The sequence below is a fragment of the Ceratotherium simum genome, chromosome 19 (assembly GCF_057802395.1).
Source record: "Ceratotherium simum simum isolate JZ-2026a chromosome 19, ASM5780239v1, whole genome shotgun sequence".
Taxonomy (NCBI): domain Eukaryota; kingdom Metazoa; phylum Chordata; class Mammalia; order Perissodactyla; family Rhinocerotidae; genus Ceratotherium; species Ceratotherium simum.
The window spans coordinates 14516904-14537536 of NC_141918.1; the positions used below are offsets into that span (position 1 = coordinate 14516904).

General features: G+C 44.5%; 1 protein-coding gene across 3 annotated transcripts in view; it reads right to left on the minus strand.

Annotated features, from left to right (window-relative positions):
- BACH2 (BACH transcriptional regulator 2) overlaps nt 1-20633 on the minus strand; it is a 331444-nt gene that overhangs the window by 20362 nt on the left and 290449 nt on the right. For all 3 annotated transcript variants that reach the window (XM_004422127.3, XM_087443892.1, XM_087443893.1), the window contains one exon: nt 707-2299. In XM_004422127.3, coding sequence (XP_004422184.1) covers nt 707-2299 — 1593 coding nt within the window. The remainder of the gene's footprint in view (nt 1-706; nt 2300-20633) is intronic.

Genomic DNA, 20633 nt, shown 5'->3' on the forward strand with positions numbered 1-20633 from the left:
TAAAGCACTTTGCTCTCAGGGTAGACAGAAACCGCTGTGCAAACCCACTACTCCTCAAAACGAATCCACACCTTTTGTGAGGAGCTCAGGAAATGATACATTATGCAGTTACGGGTGACTGACTAGGGGGCTTCTGCAGTGACCCTGGGACCAGGACGGATGGTGAGCTGTCTGTCACCTGCATCACAATGGACAAGGGACAGCCCCACGGTCTCCGGCTGACAAGGAAACCTTAAAGGGTGCTGGGAAAGCACCTGTTTAGTGTGGGTCTATCTAGTGTCAATCAATCAATTTTGAAAGTGATTCTACATTTTCCTTCACACTGAAGGGGTGAGGAGTGAGGCTGAGGGTGAGGACTCCTTTCAAAGCAAGTGGAGGAGACGGAGGAAGGCAGGAGGGAGCAGAGGGAGATTTGAAGTACCTAAGCATGCTTTCATGCGTTAGACTTACTCTTTTCACTAAGCAGCTTGCCTCTGCTTATTGAGTATTGAAATCTAGATCAAATATCAAGTGTCTTCTAGGACAAAAGTGGTTAATTTGGAATCACCTTGAAGCATCCTGCCTCCATGGATGGGGGAGGCAGCCCCTTACTGTAACCTTTCATCTTGGCAAATAAGGACAAATTAGGAGTGGTAGGGGGCAGGGAGAGTCCAGATAAAGGACTGAGAGAGTGGGTCACATGCTTGAATTTATGTGGGTTCCCTACCTCCTGGCCCCTGTCCTGCACAGGACACGACTCACTGTCTGCTTCCGAGAACGATCCGGATTCGTCGCTGGAGTTGGTTCCGTAAGACTGCTCACATTTAATTTGGGGTCGAACTTGGTTGTACATTCCATCTGCCATCAGGCCTGGTTCCTGATGTTCTGTGGCAAGGAATCTGGCTCCCTGGGAACAGGGCGAAGAGGAGAACTCACAGAGAGGGAGGCTGCAGGGCGAGCCCCCGCTCCCGTCCTCTGCGTAGGAATAGGAGGAGCAGGAGCTGGAAGTCCTGGTCCTGGTCTCCAAGGGGGGCGAGCGAGGGCAGACTTTGATTGGCACCGGGCAGCTAGTGTTGGGCCGCATCCTTCCTGGCAAGTGGTCAGCCATCAGCCCACCATGGGAGTAGGCCTGTGAGCTGGGGAGGGACTGGCCAGCCCCCACCCACAGACCCTTTGGCACCGGCTCAGAGAGGTCTTTGTCCAAACTGCTTACCCCAGAATACGAATGCACTGAAGTGCTCACTTGGTCACAAGTGCTCGAGGAGAAGATCACACTTCTCCGGTCCAGCTCTCCTTCCTGTTTACAGAGAGCCTCCAACCCAGGCCCCTTGAGGGGCGACCCCATCGTGAAGTTGGACGAGTCCTTCTGGCCCATGTGGGGCTGTCCATAATTCCCCGTAAAAGGGGGGTAGTCAGTTTTAAGGTCACCCTGAGTGATGCCCTTGTCAAAAGGGCACGCTGAACTCCTGGCAAAGTGCTGCTGAGATGTACCGGGCAGGCCAGACAACTCCACACTTTTTGTTATGCTGAATAGAGACCTTAAACACGAGGGAGAGGACACGCTCCTGGCTCTCTCCAGGCAGGCGGCCCCGGCAGCGGGGGCAGGGGCAGGGGCGGGGCTGGGCTGTTTCCGGTCCATTTCGACATCCCCGGCTCTGTCCTTGACATCAGGCTCATCTCCGGACAGGCAGAGCGTGATGCTCTCTTCCTCGTTCTCCTCACTGGGTGGCTCACTTTTAATCTGCCCCATGGCAAGCCCCGGCTTGAGGCTGTTGCCAGAGTTATCTTCACTGAATGTGCTTGCAAAACCTGAGGTACTGTGTGACGATGTGTTATAGACATTCTTGGTACATGCAAGCTGGTATTTCTTGTATCTGGGGTACTGTGTTAACGCGTCCTTTTCGGAGCTCTCCTTGGTGTCCGTCGGCACGTCGGACTCGGGCAGCAAAGCTTCTTCCTTCTCTGCTACTGGGAGGGCAGTGGCCTCAAAGCTGATGGGGTCTGGAAGCATCTGGTCCCTGGGGCAAGCCGTCTTGGCCGTCTCTGAGTCCATCCTCTCCTCCTCTTCCTCCTCCTCCTCTCCCGCGGAGTTCTCATGGTCCTCGCGTGGGCGCTGGCACGCCGCGTCCTTCCGGCACACAAACAGGCCATCCTCGCTGCTCAGGAGCTGGGTCTGCAGAAAGCTGAAGCACGAGTCCTCCAGGTTGTGCATGCGCAGGAACTCAGCGCAGCGGATGACCTCGCGGATGTTTTCTCTGCTGAGTAACAGCTTGGCGGTGTAGGCAAACTGTAACAGCGGCCCAAATCCCCTGGCTGTGACCTGCAAAACAAACAGGGAAATTGCCCACGTTACCATCAGCACCGCTATTGTCCCGAATCCCTCAACTGAGGCAAGATAACCAGACAGTGCTAATGTCCCAGAATAAAGACTGCAAAGGAGCAGTTAATCTTGTCCTGGGTCAGCAATGATTCTGCTTCCCATAATTAGTGCCTGTCTCGTGTATGCCACTGCTGTACTTCATCACGGCACACAGAATTGAAAATCACCAGGGTCAAGTGGCTAAAAAAGATGACAACGGGTTCAGTGTTTACACTAATGAAATATCCTGGCAAAAAAGCATGGTAACAATGGGAAGCCTATTCATTTTCCTCCCAGTCAGTCCTGTTGAGAGCCATTCTACACAAGGAGTGCTGTGACACTTCTTGTAGCTCACTCCAGCCAAAGGAAGCATTGTAGTTTTCTTGTCAACCGAAAAACCGGCAATATGGCCCTGTTAAAAACTGAAAGTCTACAGGGTTCCAAAAACAGTTTTCTCTCACTTATCGAGTTAAAAAGAGACACTAAAAGCAACTCCTGTTATGCTCATTCATCATGGTTTCTAGTTGGGATTTTTTAGTCATCATGTCATACCTGATCTCACAATGATACCAGAGATGATGACAATTCAAAGCAGTGTTCTCAACAAGAAATTAACTCCTGGCCCATAAAGAATGGGGTTACACAGCTAAACAAACCAGCTGTCATTTAAATGGTTGAAGCTGCTGAGTAGCACAGGACATGGGCTCTTCCCTCCCTAATTATTAGCAGCAGCTCTGCCACGCAGCTGCCTTCGTTCCTGGTAAATCTTCAGGGGCTAAGCCTACCATCATGTGCTGCTCATCCATTACATTTTACACAGATTGAAAATGTGCTACTTACACACAGCTTGTGCATACATGCGCACACGCAAGCACACACAGAGAGTGTCTTAGACAATTAGAAATACGTTGCCCAAGGCCAATTGTTTTTTTAAATGGAAATGGATTAAACTTGCTGGTGTTCAGGGCAGGCTTCCTTATCCTGTATGCAAAATCACGCATCCTCTAGGTTCTTGCAAGCACTGCTGACCCCATAGGAAGGGGAGGCGGGTCTATGATCATCATGGGTACAAATCAAATGAAGGCCCCCATCCTGGGGTCCTTGCTGGAAGCTATAGTAGCAGTGATTAAAAAATATCTGCTGGGAGAATAAGTGCAGAGCAAGACAAACTGGGAAGTTTTGTAGCTGATCCCACACGTGTTACACTCACTGCAGCACACAGAGCCAAAAATCTCGTGAGGACTTACGTCTGTTATTCAAGATTCAACTTGGACATCGACTCCTCTGGGAGCCCTCTCCAGACCTCTTAGAGAGAGCAAATGACACCACCCCCTTAACCCCCATGGCCAGAGTGAGGAAATGTCCTGGATGCTCCAGGGCAGCACTGATTTTACATCACTGCATTCTTTCCAGTAAGGGCAAGTTCTTAGATACATAACTGAATGGGATTTTAATCATTAATATATTTGAAGTACTTTAAATTCCAAATGAAAAAAATTCTCTGTCAGATAATGAGTCTCAAGATATTTGGTTAAAAAAAAAAAAAACCGCACAACAAAAAAACCATGACTGCTAGACCCACATTATAGTTCTAGAAGGGCAGTCACTGCCATCTCACTTTTATTATACTTTATTATGTCTGTTTCTGCCATAACATAGCAAGCTCCTCCAGATCAGGGATTGCTTCATTTCTCTGTCACCCTGCATGTAACTAGTGTCTCTAAACACCTGATAAAACCTTGTATATTACATTGTATATTATCACTAGTCTAACTGGGCCCCTAACATACAACTACAGTGCACAGAAGGTGATAACACAGTCTGTTTGGTGAGTGTTGTCTGAGATTACTTTTGGAGCAAGGCATTGTGTAAGCCAACAAACCATTCAACCAACCAAAGATAGGCAAGAGTCCCTATTTGTCCTGTCCTCTTGTACCAGTGTTGAAAAGGAGCTCATCTGACCTACACTTTTGTGTCCTACTAAGCTGACGCAGCAACAGATTCAGCAACGTAGTACGTACTATGTCTGTTTTATGTACTTCTCTCCCAGGAGCCTTTAAAAGGGACTGCAAGGTAAGGAAGTGCATGTTTATAAGAAACCAAAGAAGGTGACGAGAATGTCACATGACCCATTTCTTCATTGTAACATGGCTCCATTACTAAGAGAGAAATGGCGGAATCAAGGCAGAGCTGACCCCTCCAATAAGTAAGCATCCTCCGCTCTGCTCCTAGGCAGTCTGCCAGTTGCTGAGTGGATAATACACATCTTGAGTTTTGGCAGATGTGATCACTATACGGGAAATGGGGGAACCTCACTCAATGCTATTTATGTTTTTTATACACTCCTCCTCATATTCTCATCCTTATCACCATTTCCTTTTAATTTTGATGCTGTTGGTCTCAGTAAGCCTGACCATCACCCCCCACTATTACTGCCTTATTTTTTTCCGCTGGGAAAGATTTGCCCCAAGCTAACATCTGTTGCCAATCTTCCTCCCTTTTTTTTTACCGCCTCCCCAAAGCCCCAGTACATAGATGTATATTCTAGTTGTAGGTTCTTCTAGTTCTTCTATGTGAGCTGCTGCCACAGCATGGCTAGTGACAGACCAGTGGTATGGTTCCACACCTGGGAACCGAACCTGGGCTGCTGAGTGGAGCACGTTGAACTTGAACCACTAGGCCATCAGGGCTGGCTCCACTATGGCTGCTTTTAAAGAAAATTCCTAAGGAAGCCAGAGACACCCATGGATCAGTCATTAGATCACCCATTAAATCAGTCCTGGGTGTCACCACTTGCCACATGGCTGGAAGGAGTTGGAGAAAGCTTCTCTATTCAGGGAAGAGCGTGTAAATGTAACAGTTGCACTGAGGATGCCAACAAGCAAAGTCTCCACATCCCAATTGGATCACCCATCCTTTTGGGCTTAGGAGACATGATGAGCTTGAAATGATTGTCATATGGTCATGAAAGAGTCATGAATAAAAACAGCATTGTAAACTGTCATTCAAGCCCAAGGTCAGAGGAGATGGTGTCCTCACCATGAAGTTTCAAGAGTCCATACTAGCTCTTCCCCACATGAGTCTAAATCCTGCTTTGTCATATTCAATTCTGCTAATTTCCTCAGCTTCTGTGTGCAGGGCTTTGTCTAATGAGTCAGAGTTACCACTCACCAAGCACCTCCTAGTGCCCAGCACTGTGCTAGGTGGCTCTTGTAATGCCCTGCAAGGCAGGCACAATTGCCTCTATTGGTAGACAAGGAAACTGAGAAGCAGGGACGTGAAGGAATTCGTCCAAGGTCATAGGGCTGGGATTCCAACCCAAGTGCTCTGAGGAATGGATAAGTACAAGACTCAGCCCTGTGCTCAAGAAACCTACAATTTAGCCTTGGAGAAGAGGTATAAACAATGAAAAGTCAATTATTAAGTGACAACACAAGTCAACGATGGAAAGGCTATCACAAGATTGCATGATTAGTTGTCAACTGAGAACTCCAGACAAGTTCAGGAGAGGAGAGAGACTGCTGAGGTCTGTGGGGATGCCTTGAACACTCATCAGCAGGGAACCTGGGGTGCAATGAATCCCCCTGTCTGTGTCTGCTCTGGGTTAAAGGTTTCTTTGATATGGCAGGTACCTTCTGAACTGCTGCAGGTGTCCCTCCCAGGAGCCCATCTCTGGCGCACTTCAGGCCTGTTGTAATAACTCCAAATATGCCAAACAGAAAGCAAGTCCCCATCACACTGCAGACCAGTGTTCAAACAGGCGGAGGCTTCCTAAATACTGGTTTAACCTCCATCTGGAGGAGCTTGCACTGTCTTTCCATTTTTAGGAATCATTTAAACTTACTCATTATACTCAGAAAGCAAATATCCAGGTACCAACATGAAGTATGTTTATGAAACTGTGACCGAAGTCTGCATTGTTATTTACTTTCTGTTTTTAACAAGTAAGGCTCTGATAATGGGAAAAAATAAGAGGGGATGGGAGGTGGAGAATCTCACACAAAACTAATGACCCATGAAAATGTTATTTAAAAAGGTAATGATCATAAAGTTAAAGTGGAATGAAGTGACTAGAAATAGCAAACCAATTCCATCTCAGTGATGTGAACGGAGCTGTGTTCCACTGCTCTAAGGGAAGCAACACATCTAGGCTAAAATTCACTGGTCAAGAATTGCCTAAAGGTATGATAAACAAATGCAAAATATAACATTTGGGATACCTGGGATAACAGTCTTGCATTTTGAATGAAATATTTTGGATGGATCACTCTGAAGAGTCCTTTTTCATCATGCTTACGTAGGTAATGACCTGGTTCCATCATGTGCAATCCACACTGTGCTATAGTTGAGACTGGGTCACATAATGGGGGCAGAATGGAGGGTGCTCTTGCTCTCTGGTTGCTCCCAAGGAGGCAATGACCTCATCCAGCCGTTGACACCCATCAGGAAAGCGGCCCTGACCTTTAGGTTTCAGGCCTGAACGAAATTAGGTCAGACTACCAAACTTGTGCCCCACGGTGCGAGTCCACATGCTAATAATGTGTGGAAAATTTGACCTACCGAAACTGTGACCCTTAACCCTTTGTTCCTTTGGGTTTTGATGTATCATCTCTACGCTGTTGATGAAAGGAAGATGAACTGATGAAAACTCCATGCGCAGAGGGCACACTTGTGTGCTGTTTGCAGAGCTGGGAGCTCACTCTCTCAGGATGTGCACAGTTTGTTGCTGGACAGAGCTTATGATAGGAAAGTTCTAACAGTTTCATCACTCTGGACTATCACAGGGGTCAGGCAGTTGGCCTTCAGGCATATATTGAGGATAGGGTTTGGGATGTTTTGAGACTTGGAGCAGCATTCTCTACTTAAGTGACACGAGGAAGGCCTCCTCAGTCGGTTCTGGCAGCATATGCGCATGGCTGGAGCACCGAGAACTTCTGCACAAGGCTGATCAGACAAATCGGGAGATATGGTGACTGCTCCCCAGGAGAGGGTGGCACACTTCCTGAGGTCCCTTAATGACGCCTAACAAAACACGGAAGCTTTTAGCTTCAGCAATACCACATATGCGTCCCCGATGAAGCTGGATCTCTTACACACTGCAGGAGCCGGGAAGATCAAAGTAGCAGAGCTATGCCGATGGGTTTTTTAAAACAAGGAGGCCTCTGAACATCCTCTGGGTTGTATTTGCACAGCAAGGCACTTGTCAAATAAAGAAAACAGCACTGGTGACAACTCGCTCTTCTTCCCACCGCCACACTGCGTCCCATTCTGCAGGATGAAGGCTGATTTAGCGATGAGGCATCACTTCTCATCTTAATTTTCTGTAATTAATATCCATAGTATCACACTTTTCTCTCCAAAGCAGCATGCTAAACAAGCACACTACATTCAGGATGTATTTGTTAAATTAATTAACTTCACTGTTTCAATAAAGTTTCTGGTCACTTAGTATTAATTTTAGTTAAAGACAGAGCCAGAGAAACCAATCTTGTTTCCATTCCTAAAGTAACAGCACAAAAACTAAATCAATATTCAAGTTTCTTTATACATGTAAGTATGTAATTTCATATGGTGGTTTTTTTTTTTTTGCTAAAGAAAATCATATTTGTGCTAGTGAATGTGGCTTAAAAGCATAAAATTGTCTTTTCTCTCCTGTGCAGGCGTGAATTTGGGTCTGCAGCCACAACATAAAGTTCCTCTCCTATTTGTAAATCTGCCCCTGAGATTCTCTATCTGCTCATTTAGTCACTTACTATTTTTGATTTATTCATTCATTCATTCATTCATTCACCAACCATGTACTGGGCACTCACTGTGCACCGTGTGAGATCTGGGGAACCAATTTTCTTGGATTCAAATCCCAGCTCTACTATGTGCCAGCTGGGTAATTGGGCTGGTTATTTAACCCTTCTGTGTTTCAGTTTCTCCAGCTGTAAGACCGGGATACCAACAGTGCTTGTCTTGTAGTAAAACCTTTGGAGCAGGGTCTGACATTGAGTAACAACTATTATTATTGCTGTTATTACAAAAATGAATAATATATAGTCTCTTTCTCCAAGGAGCTAAGAGGGTGACCAGGGAGACAGATATTCAATACAAATGTCGACAATGTCATCTAAGTATGTAACAGGTATTTGCAGGGTGCTAAGGGAGAACCAAGTGGCAGGCGGTCACTGCTAAGGGCATCAGTGTACGCCTTCCTAGAGGAGGTGACCTTTGCCCCAAGTGTTGAAAGCTGAGTTGAAGTTCGTAAGAATAAGTCCCAGAAGGGTATGGCTTGCCTTCATCTCCGTCGGGCTTTTCCTCCAATGCCAGCTCCTCAGTGAGGCCTTTCCTGGGCCTCTGTTCACAACTGCCCTCCTCCGCCCCAACACCAGGACTGGCTGCATGATTTGCAGAGCTCAGTGCAAAGTGACAATGCGGGTCTCTTGTTCAGAGATTAAGAATTTGAATGGGCCGGCCCTGTGGCTTAGCGGTTAAGTGTGCGCGCTCCGCTGCTGGTGGCCCGGGTTCGGATCCCGGCACGCACCGACGCACTGCTTCTCCGGCCATGCTGAGGCCACGTCCCACATACAGCAACTAGAAAGATGTGCAGCTATGACATACAACTATCTACTGGGGCTTTGGGGGAATAAATAAATAAATAAATAAATAAAAAGAATTTCAAGATGACGACAACAGAACATTAAACCAAGTACAGGGTCTGGAAGGGGCTGTCTCCTCCACAGGTGCAGCTCCTGAGGCCTCAGCCCCTCCTCCATGCTCACAGGTCCCTTTGATCCCCTCCAGCCCTAGGAGTGGTAGCAGCTTCCTGCAGTCATTAATCACTGGGTTAATTCTCCTTCCCCTTTCTGTTCTTCCAGTTTTCCAACACCTGTGTAACCAACTCCCTGTTTTATATCCCCTCTGTTTGAAACACCTGGCATGGTTTCTGTTTCCCTGACTCAATCCTCATCCATTTTACAGACAAGGAAGTCAAAAAGGTGAAGCCCAGAAAGGTGAAGGGATTTTCCCCAAGTCACACGGCTGGTCAGTCAGGGCTTAATTCAAATCTTCTGACTGCAGAGTTCAACTCCCATGCTCCTTTCCTACCTGTTGCTGTCTCTCTGGAGTGAACCAGAAAAAAAAAAAAAAAGTTATTTCATATGGAAACACATTATTGTTATTACAGTCTCTCAAATATTCAGTTTTATATAGCTCTATCCAAGAGTTGGCCAACTGGATGTGGTACTTCGCTGGGTATGAAGAAAGGCGAATCTCGCATTTGGTTCTATCGTTATTTACATTATTCAGATTCAGTGCCTAGATTTCTCTTGAAGAATGAAGATAATTGCTAAGTCCCTCTCTTGCCCAATGAAACTCGATAAACCCTAGGAAGCCCTTTTATCACATAGGAATTTGATAAATTAGCAGGCTCAGCTCAGCATCAATGCTTAGAATCTGGAAGACATCAAAGCAGAAATGCCTTTCTCGTGGGGAGCCATGTGGCACCAAAGCTTTGTTCCAAATTAGCAAGGCAGCCTGATAGAGTTGATGCTTAGAGGGAACGACATGTGTCCCCTGTCTGTGTCAGTCGGCTCAGAATTATCAGCAGTCTACATAAACAGCTAAAACTGCCCCTTGGGTGTTTCTTTGGTTGTCTCAGGGTTGATGAGAACAGAGAAGGGAAGTGAACATTCACTATTGTTTTTTCTGGGAACTGGCAACACCTTGGCCCTGTGGAACCTTCATTTCAATGGGGTGGTTTTGCCCTCTCATTTCACCTCCTTCATGTGTGGCCTCAATTATTTTCTCATTCAGGTATAGATGGTTATATTTCCAAAGTAACTGACAGGCTAAAGTTATATATGATACAAATATAAGGTACTATATTCATATCTACTCTAAAAGCATACAATGAAAACAGAAAATCTCCCTCTGAATGATTATATAATGAAGTTCATGGGATATTTTTTAAAAATCCAATTTCAGTATAAGTATAGATCCTAAAATAGCTATGAAATAGTAGTAACTTTTTACATTTTTCAGTGTAAAATGAAAGTGAAAAGCATCCCACTCACTGGTAATGAAGTAGTAAAACCTGCATCTAGGTTTTATGGTTTCATTTGAAAAAACGCCTCCAACAGAAAATTATTTTTAAAAAGAAGATTTAAAAAAAATTACCTAATTTCCATTTTAAATGACCCTCTCCCCATTCAGGAAACCAATGATCTTCTAGACCAGAATTTTCTTGAGTCAAGGTTGGGTTTTATGTCCTCGGCCCCTCCAGTCATTTCAAACCAACCATCAACCACTTGATCTTCAACCAAAAAACACAAAACATTTTTTAAGGCTTCCAGTGATGAGAAGTTCAGTCCCTCATCACAGCCTTCTAATGGTTCTTCACATCAAGCCAAAATTCTCGTCCCTGAAACCTAACCAGTTACGAGCCCCTACACCCTCCTCATTGCCCTCCTTTGAACCATCTTGAGTTTGACTACATCCCCAGCAGGGCATCTGGACTGTAAATGTTCCAATCACTGGGATACAGGACAGACTACCACCTCCCTCGGTTTAGATCCCATTTTCTAGGAATGCTGATTAAGATTTATTTCATTGTCACTTATGACTTCACGGTGCTGTCAATTAACATCCCTGAGCCTTTTTTCAGCATCTGCCACTGATAAGTCATGTGTCCATCTTAATCCTGTAGAATTGATTTTTTGACTCAAGAGTGTATACTTGTCTAGATATTCAGAAATCATTCCTATTATACAAGTTGCTCTTCAGTCAAACTTTTTAAGATCCATTTTCTTCCCTTTTTTTGAAAACTATGACGCTATTTTCTGATCTCTAGACTTCTGATGCTTACCTGGGCTCCACAATTCCTCAAAGATTTTGACCATAAAGACTTGTACCATATCATGCCTAATTTTTTCCTGTAGTTTGGGGGCTTTACTTCATCCAGATTGGAAGCTTAGGTGTTTTCTTATGTTCATCTACCTGGGGTTTCCATTCCCTTCTCCAAGTTTTTCTCACTTTTCCATCTAATGGACATTCTCCTTGACACACAATATAGAGGCCACTCTGGGCTATTTGCCATCCTCAATACTAAATGGTCAGCCCCAAGGAGTAGCTGTTGATTTCTTTGTCTTCTTGCTCTAAACAGAACCATAAATTTGTTTTCCTTGTCTGTGGCCCTTTTTGAATGGTTTCCATTCATTCCGGGCTTGAGTTTTCTTAATACTGTTTGTATAGTTCCATACACCTTTTCATAGTTGTTCATGATTCTCTACCATCAAAAAAAAAAAAAAAAATGGGGCCAGTCCTATGGCCTAGTGGTTAAATTTGGCACACTCTGCTTCTGTGGCCTGGGTTCACAGGTTTAGATCCTGAGCGCAGACCTACACGACTCATCAGACATGCCATGGTGGCGACCCACATACAAAATAGAGGAAGACTGGCACAGATGTCAGCTCAAGGTGAATCTTCCTCAGCAAAAAAAAAAAAAAAAGAAAGAAAAGAAAATAAAGAACTCAACAGAGAATTGCTGGCACAAATATCCTCCTTTGTTGGAAAAAGTCCTCATCTAAACTTTGTTTTGGGCATTCCTAGCCCTCCTGAACCATCTTTCCCTGCATATGCCTAATTTCTATCTTTTTCTTATTAAAAACAACAACAACAACTACTTTCAAAAGGTCTTGAACCCAAAACTATAAAACTTCTAAAAGAAAACATAGGAGAAAAGCTTCATGTCATTGGACTTGGCAATGATTTCTTAGATGTGACACCAAAAGCACAGGCAACAAAAGCAAAAATAGACAAATGGCACTACATCAAACTTAAAAACTTTTTTTTTTTTTTCGGTGAGGAAGATCAGCCCTGAGCTAACATCCATGCTAATCCTCCTCTTTTTGCTGAGGAAGACCGGCTCTGAGCTAACATCTATTGCCAATCCTCCTCCTTTTTTTTTCCCCAAAGCCCCAGTAGATAGTTGTATGTCATAGTTGCACATCCTTCTAGTTGCTGTATGTGGGACGCGGCCTCAGCATGGCCAGAGAAGCGATGCGTCGGTGCGCGCCCGGGATCTGAACCTGGGCCGCCAGTAGCGGAGTGCGCGCACTTAACTGCTAAGCCACAGGGCCGGCCCCAAACTTAAAAACTTTTGTGCATCAAAGGACACAACAGAGTGAAAAGGCAACTTATGGAATGGAAGAAAATATTTGCAAATCATATATCTGATAAGGGGTTTAATATCCAGAATATATAAAGAACTCCTATAACTCAACAATAAAAATATCAAATAACCCAATTAAAAAATGGGCAAAGACTTGAATAGATGTTTCTCCAAAGAAGATATACAATAACCAACAAGCACATGAAAAGATGCTCGGGCCGGCCCTGTGGCTTGGTGGTTAAGTGCACGCGCTGCAATGCTGGTGGCCCGGGTTCGGATCCCGGGTGTCCATCGAGGCACCACTTCTCCGTCCATCCTGAGGCCGAGTCCCACATACAGCAACTAGAAGGATGGGCAGCTATGACATACAACTATCTACTGGGGCTTTGGGGGGAAAAAATAAAATAAATAAAAATCTTTAAAAAAAAAAAAAATTAAAAAAAAAAAAAAAAGAAAAGATGCTCAACATCACTAATCATCAGAGAAATGTAAATCAAAACCACAGTGAGATATCACCTCACACCCATTAGGATGGCTACTATCAAAAAAACAGAAAATAACATGTGTAGACAAGGATGTGGAGAAATTGGAAGCCTTGTGCACTGTTGGTGGGACTGTAAAATGGTGCAACTGCTATGGAAAAAGACTATGCACATTCCTTAAAAATTAAAAATAGAACTACCATAGATCCAGCAATCCCACTTCTGGGTATATATATTGGAAAGAATCAAAGCAGGATCTGGAAGAGATATTTGCACACCATGTTCATAGCAGCACTAGTCACAATAGCCAAGAGATGGAAGCAACCCACATGTCCATCGATGGATGAATGGATAAACAAAATATGGTATATACATACAATGGAATACTGTGCAGCCTTAAAAAGGAAAGAAATCTTGTCACATGCTACAATATGGATAAACCTTGAGGTCATTATGCTAAGTGAAATAAGCCAGTCACAAAAAGACAAATACTGTATGATTCCACTTAGATGAAGTATTTAAAGTAGTCAAATTCATAGATACAGAAAGTAGAATGGTGGTTTCCAGGGTCTGGGGGCAGGGGGAAAGGGGAGTTGTTATTTAATGGATATAGAGTTTCAGATCTGCAAGATGACAAGAGTTCTGGAGATCTGTTTCATAACAATGTGAATATTTTTTAAGTAAGATGAATGTTTGATGGACATTAGTATAGTATACTTAAAAATGGTTAAGATGGTTAAATTTCATGTTGGGTTCTTTTTATCACAATAAAAAAAGGTCTTGAAATATTTCAGACTGTGCAACATCTCCTCTTTGACCATCACGTTCTCTAAGATGATATCTCTTTCTTCTAAGGATCCCCTCATGTGTACTCCTGTCAATTCCCTTTAGTTAGTCAGTAGTAGAACCAAAATGGCAATTATACTCTTAAGCTGTATACCTCTTGAAGGTGAAATTGCCAATAAGGCAAATCAATAACCACTCAGGTATTCTTCTCTTAGTTGAAGAGCATTCTGGTAGCTCTTCACACAGTGAAGTTCTGCATCATGCCTCTCCTTTGTTCTAATTTTGTAAATGGGAATAGGAACATGGAACCTGTAATCACCCTGACTATAAAACCCATAATGAGCTCCTACAACAATATCAATTTAGCTCTTCTCTCTTCTAATCTCCTCCTAGTACTCTTCCGAGGGCTCCTGCCCTCGGGCTTCTTGACTTTCTCACAGAGCTTCTGGATAAACAGTGCTGCTCTGCTTTTCTTCCCAGTGGTTACATTTTTTATTTGAATGTAGAATTCCTTCTCATACCTATATTTCAATGTGATGTCCTTTCGCTCATTAGGTTACTTGAGTTACCTAAGAAATTCTATTTATCATCCTGGCAATAATCTCCAATTCAATTTTTTAATTATTCTTGTTTCACCCATTGAGGGATAGCCATTGGAGACTCTAAGTATTGCTTCTGTCTTCCCCTTCTCTTTAGTTTATCCAACAATTCACCAAATAATTCACACTCTCATATCAATGTCAAACCTCTTGCTTCTGCAATAACTGGTGTCATGAGTTTAGCAGGATATTCATCTCCCTCCTCCCCCTACCACTTTCACTTTAAAGCATGAGCCTTGTGCACTGTGGGTTCTCAATAACTATTAGTTCAACTGAATTGAACTAACCCTAGTAACGCCCGCTGAGGCAAGGAGACAATTCGAATCCTTTCACATGACAATCCATCACATATTTGAAGACATCTGTCACACCCAGTTAGGGAATTTTTTTTCCTACAAGAACTGAAGCCATATTTTCCATGTGAAATCAAAACTGAAGAACTCACGTATCACATGTCTCTTAGGAAAAATGTTATTTTCTTCTTGACCTCTGGAAGCAAGTGAGTTTATTTCACTAATACTGTAGTAGCCATGAGGACCCAGTGCCACCAAGGGAGGATCACTGGTCTTTAGTGGGGAAGGTAATCTGACCCTGACAACTTGAGCAACTCTGCTGCCATTTCCTTTTATTTGCAAAACTGGAATAAATAGGGACATGCTGAAGAAATGTAGATAATGCACTTGAAGGGCTTTTGAGACACAAACACTAAAAATTCTAAAAAGATGTGCATCATCTTCTCAAGCAGAGCCCTTTCCTTTCAATGGAAGTGGGCGTTACTGTGGCTTACAGAAGGAACAAAGCTACAGATTTTGCCTTCTGGGCATGGTTTATACAACAGCAATAATAGTATTTCTACAGTCTTTAGTTTCCTTCATCTAAGTCCTTTACTAACCACCGTATAACAGAAGCCGAGACACGCTGACTGGGTTACCCAAGGCTGTACAGTAAGTTGGGATAAACGCATATATGGAAACCAGACTTTTTGCCAAAGGGATTGTACACTTCTGATTTCTCCTCCCTTCTCCTGTTTCCACAATGGGCTCTGCCAATGGGGAAGAGTTAATGCTGATGCAATGCAGGCACCATCTGTGCTCTGTGAGGATTTAAACAGCAGCAGCAGCCATCAACACAAAACCCCCATATGTGAATTGGACAATGGCTGCCTTGGAGCTATAGGACGAGCAGACAGAATGTACAGCTCTGCAGCAATCAGGGCTGCAGAAATCATTATGACACAATACCCACGCTCCTGGATTGGAGCATGAAGTCAGGTTTGTCACTCAGCCACCTCCCCTCCCCTCTGCCTGAGTTCTAATCTTTTCTATATGTGACTCCTGTCATCAAAGGAGGGAATGAAGAGGGAGCTGATCCATCTGTCAGCATGGCCATGGCTGCCATTTTGGCCTGAATCTGTTGGGCTTTTGCCCAGCTGCCTTCCACAGCCTTTCCTGGGACACTAGGGCTTCAGGCTTGCAAATGACATCAACGGGGACTGGGAGCAAGCCTTTGCTGAGAAGAGCAGTGTGTCCAGGACTTCAGACTGCTGGGGCATGCTGGGGCATGGAAGCAGGGTCTTGTTTTTGACAGTGGTGTCATCTCTGGCAGCACTGCTGCAGAAGCAGGTGAGGCATAAATTTCCAACAATGACGGGTTGCTTGCGTCCAGTTTCTGTAGGGCTGAAACACACGTTTCATGCTAACTCGGGGGATGGTGAGAAAAGGAAATAAATCACAGGTGCATCCAGAATGCACCTTGGGGGCTGTTCGGGGCCATCTATTTTGAATATGGCTTGGAACTGTTACAAAAGACCTCTTTACTTACAGCTCCTAACTAGGAAAACACCTTTTCTACTATAAATAAAGATATCCAAACATCTTGAAAAGAACTTTTGGTTTTTGACAAATATCACATCTCAAGAACACCACATGTTCTTGTTTTGGGTGAATCAAACTATTTCTGAGCTTACCTTTAAGGCTGCAATTTAAGGCATCTACAATACCCAAGCGTGTTCCAGTATTTTGATGGAATTTTAGTCACTGAAGTTGGAAATCAGAAACCTAACAAACCATAAGCGAAAACAAGCCCTCCAGTTTCCATGCACTATTATAGGAGGAAACATCTGGCTCATGGGAGGGAGGATCCGTACAGCCCATCCACAACAGGTTACCAGCAGCTTCCCAGAGTGAAGCTTTGAAAACCTCAACTGAGCTAGCAGGTGTCTGGACAGCACCACCATCTCTTTCTTTAACAAGCGTAGGGGGCCAGGGCTTAAGAATCTCTAGGTAGAGTCACTACTGTGGTAAAAATACTGAGACTCAAAGCAAAAGAGAAAACTAATACTGCTTTTACACCCCACTTCTCTGCTCATGACCTCTCCTCTCTGTTGATACCATCTCTCCTCTCCCTGCACCTCCATGATCTCTCTCGATTGTAAATCACAGGGAGGGAGGCTGGAGAGTCTTTGGGGAAATGTTCCTGACATGGACTACATTTCAAGCAGCTTTAGAGGGCAAACTGAACTCTCTTCTGTCTGACCTTCCAGATTTCCCCCAGATTGACTCCCTTTTCAGTCTCATCTCCAGTTATCCTCTTGAGCCAGACTGCCAGCCCTTCTCTTGTCTTCTAGTACTTGTTCAAGCTGTGCTCACTGCCTGGATGCATTCTTCACTTTGCTTCAGCAATTTCAGCTGTACCTGTGACAGCTGTGGAGGACAGGGGAGGAGGTGTCCATAAATATGGAATGCAAGGGCCAGGAGAAACCCTTGAAAAAGAGGTGGCAATTAAACTGGCCCCCCCACCCCAGCCTGGACAATAGCTGCTGCTTACAGGCAACCAATCCTGGCATTTAATCACAGGAGTGCTGTTCTGTACTGTTATCTAAATGTTTCATTGTGCCTATCTTTTTTTTCTTTTTTTGCTGAGGAAGATTTGCCCCAAGCTAACATCTGTTGCCAGTCTTCCTCTTTTTGCTGAGGAGGAGTTGCCCTGAGCTAACATCTGTTGCCAATCTTCCTCAATTTTTTGTATGTGGGGTGCCACTACATCATGGCCATGGATGACAAGTAGTGTAGGTCCACGCCTGGGAACTGAACTCAGACCGCCGAAGTGGAGTGTGCCAAACTTAAACACTATGCCACCAGGGCTGGCCCCTACTGTGCCTTTTGATTAGAAATTCCTGAAAGTCAGGGACCGAGTCTTATCCCTTTCATGTGTTATCTATATATATTCTAATAAAATCTGTTAAATATCTGCATTGTGAAGATGAGTTATTTTTTTAGAAGGCAATAACATTATACATCTAAAAAGAATTAACAAAAGGTCACATTTTTATGTCAATCAGATGATATAGTATTCAAAAAAGGTTAAATGATAGGAAATTATTAGATCATAGAGAAGTGCTGGGGCCACGAGTATTTTTGTGTACATACTAGGTATCTTGCATAAACAAGATGCTACTAAATAATAGAATCCAATCCAAAAATATTTACTTGAGCATTTGCGGTGTTGGGTGCTGAGGTAAACTTGAAAGAAACAAAAAAATATAGTTTTACCCTGGAGGAACTCACAGCGTATTATTCACAGTTGGAGAGTAATTAAATGCTAAACTATACATTATTGAGACTCCTTGTGCCACAGAAGAGGAGAGAAGAGGGACGAGCATGGCTGTCTAATAGCACTCAGCTTGAATGGGAGGAGGCTGGAAGACAGGAGAGCACAAAACCCCTGTGAGTCAACCATTGCGCTCCAAATATGTGATCCTGTCCAAAACAGCCTCGTGGCTTTGTAGGAAAGGATCTTCCATGAGCACCTACGATTTAATACCCTTCTCTACCTGAGAGAAACCAATGTCCTCCGCCCCATCTAAATGAAACATCAAATGTACCTCATAAGAGGGAACATGATGGTAGAAAAAGAAATGACCCTTTGGGAAGAAGCTGAGGTGCAGGGAAAGAACGCAATAGAGCAAAACAGACAGGGCTTCGGGGGGGGGGCCATATGCTATCGCTGTAGGAGCTGCAGGACTGGAAGCTGGTTGGAAAACGAAGGCTGGGGGAGTTAAGTGGGTGAGCAAAACTGGTTCTTCTTTAGCCTGCTAAGTGAGAATAACAGAATTTTAGATGTGGAGAGTGAGTGATCTCAGGCGATCTCTTCTAGATCAGCTTGAGAAAAAGCAAAATCAAAATCCTCTTTTCCACTAAAGTAGGAAAAACGACATACTTAGCAGGGACGATATTTCGGAAAGTCATATGGGAAAAAAAAGAATATAAGGTAGACAGGTAAAATCACGAAATATCCAAGAAGCAACTGCAACCAGAGAAAGAAGGTGGGCAGGGTCAGAGTTTAAAGGGGCTCCTGGGGACTCTGGGAGCCAAGGAGGCCACAAGAAGTCCAGGCTCCCTCTTGAGGGAGTGTCGTCCTGCCAGCCCTGTGGCAGGGCCTTGCACTGCCCTGTTCCCAGCCTTGTCCCCCTGAAGTGAAGCACTGTCCCAGCCAGCTGCGAAGACCATTCTAAATCCTTACTCTTGTTAGGTGGGAAGAGAATATGGTGTGCTCCTCACCACGGTCACAGAGCAGACACCAGAACACTTTATCTGGCATACGGAAGGAACAGAATGTCAAAGGGGTTTTTATTGCACCTGACCAGATAATTAGGTAATTAGCACGGTTAACGGATAGGGCACATCCCACCTATGCACCTGTATATCTCCAGGGAAGTATATTTTCAAAAATGTACTTTCAAGTGCTTTTTATTGTAATGTTTTTCTTTTTTTTCTGGAGAGCATTTCATTTCTTCAAAAGGATTCCAGGCATGTTTCTTTTCCGTGCCAGCATGGCCTTTTGTCACTCAGTCAAGTTGGACTGCGAACAACGAAGGAGCGAGCCTGTTTCTAGTCCCCCGTGGATCTCACAACCAGCCCTGCAGCACTGGCTGGCTTCTTTGTTCCCAAGCCAGGCCCCCAACTAGGGGTGCACAATTCTAGGACCGTGGTCTTGCTGAAAGACAGAGAAGACCAGGAGAGGGAGCACAAGAACACAAGATATTTCTGTATTTGGGTCGCAGGGCAAGTCACAGAGCAAGGCAAGGAGAAGCAAGTTGCCTCCAAAAATGTATGTGGAATCTGAATGGTATACTTTTTAGGGAGAAAAAAGGGGAAGTTGGAACCTGTTGCTTGTTCATCACATAGAAGAAATTTTTAGCTGATTATATTGAATGTAGACCTAAAAGGCTATTTTATTTGTTATCAGTTTGTCCTGGATGACCACGTTACGTTATGAACTGCTAAATCTGTCAGCGATTAATAATGCTTTAGAGCTAACCATCCTCTCTCAGTCATTTTAGTTCACCTTTGTCACACAATGATATGGGAGCAAATATGGCAGAATGGCGAGCATGCAGCCTCACGTAGAGACCAGTGGAGCTCAGCTACACGACACTATGTAGTGGGATTAGGTTCATAGGCTGAGCCAGTGTCATCTTGTACGAGGCCATGGGGCCAGGCATTCTCCCCCACAGGGGCCTCACTATACGGGATGTTGCTGGACCACCTTTGCCATGTAGGGTACAGATCACTTTATTTCTTTGACAAATGCATACTGACCACCTCCCATGGTTCCATAGCGTCTTAGGTGCTGGGGGGATAAAACAGTGAATAAGGAAGGAAAGGTGTCTGGTCTGACAGATTCTAGGCGGATGGCACAGAGACAAGTCAACAGATAATTACAAAACAGCACGATAAGCACTGTAGTGGGAGAAGTACAGGTGCTGGCAGAGGGCATCTAACAATGAGGAAGTGACATACAAGCTGAAGCCTGAGTGACAATTAGCCAGGTATTGGGTGGGAACTGGAGTGGCATGTGGAAGAAAAGGCATGTGTGCAAAGATAGACGAGAGAACCCAGCACACCGTGTGGGGCGGCAGGAGCAGAGCTGTGGAGGGGTGTTGGGTGGCCACAGGTGACACTAGAGATGTGAGCGGGGGGGCTGGCAGTGTTCTATGTCATACTAAGAGGCTGGCCGGCAACAGAGAGCCACTTGAGTCTGTCAAGAAGGAGAGTACTGGGGAGATTACTCTAGCCACATTTGGGGAACAACCTGGACCGGGGGCACGCTGGTCACAGAAGTCCAGGCAAGTGCCAACTGTGGCCTGAATGCAGGCAGTGGCAATGGAAGGGAGATGTGGACAGATTAGAGAGACTGTAGGAGAAAGAGCTGGTGATGTGTGACAGCACAGGTCAATTCAAGACTGAGAACGATTTAAAAAGGGTCGCGTT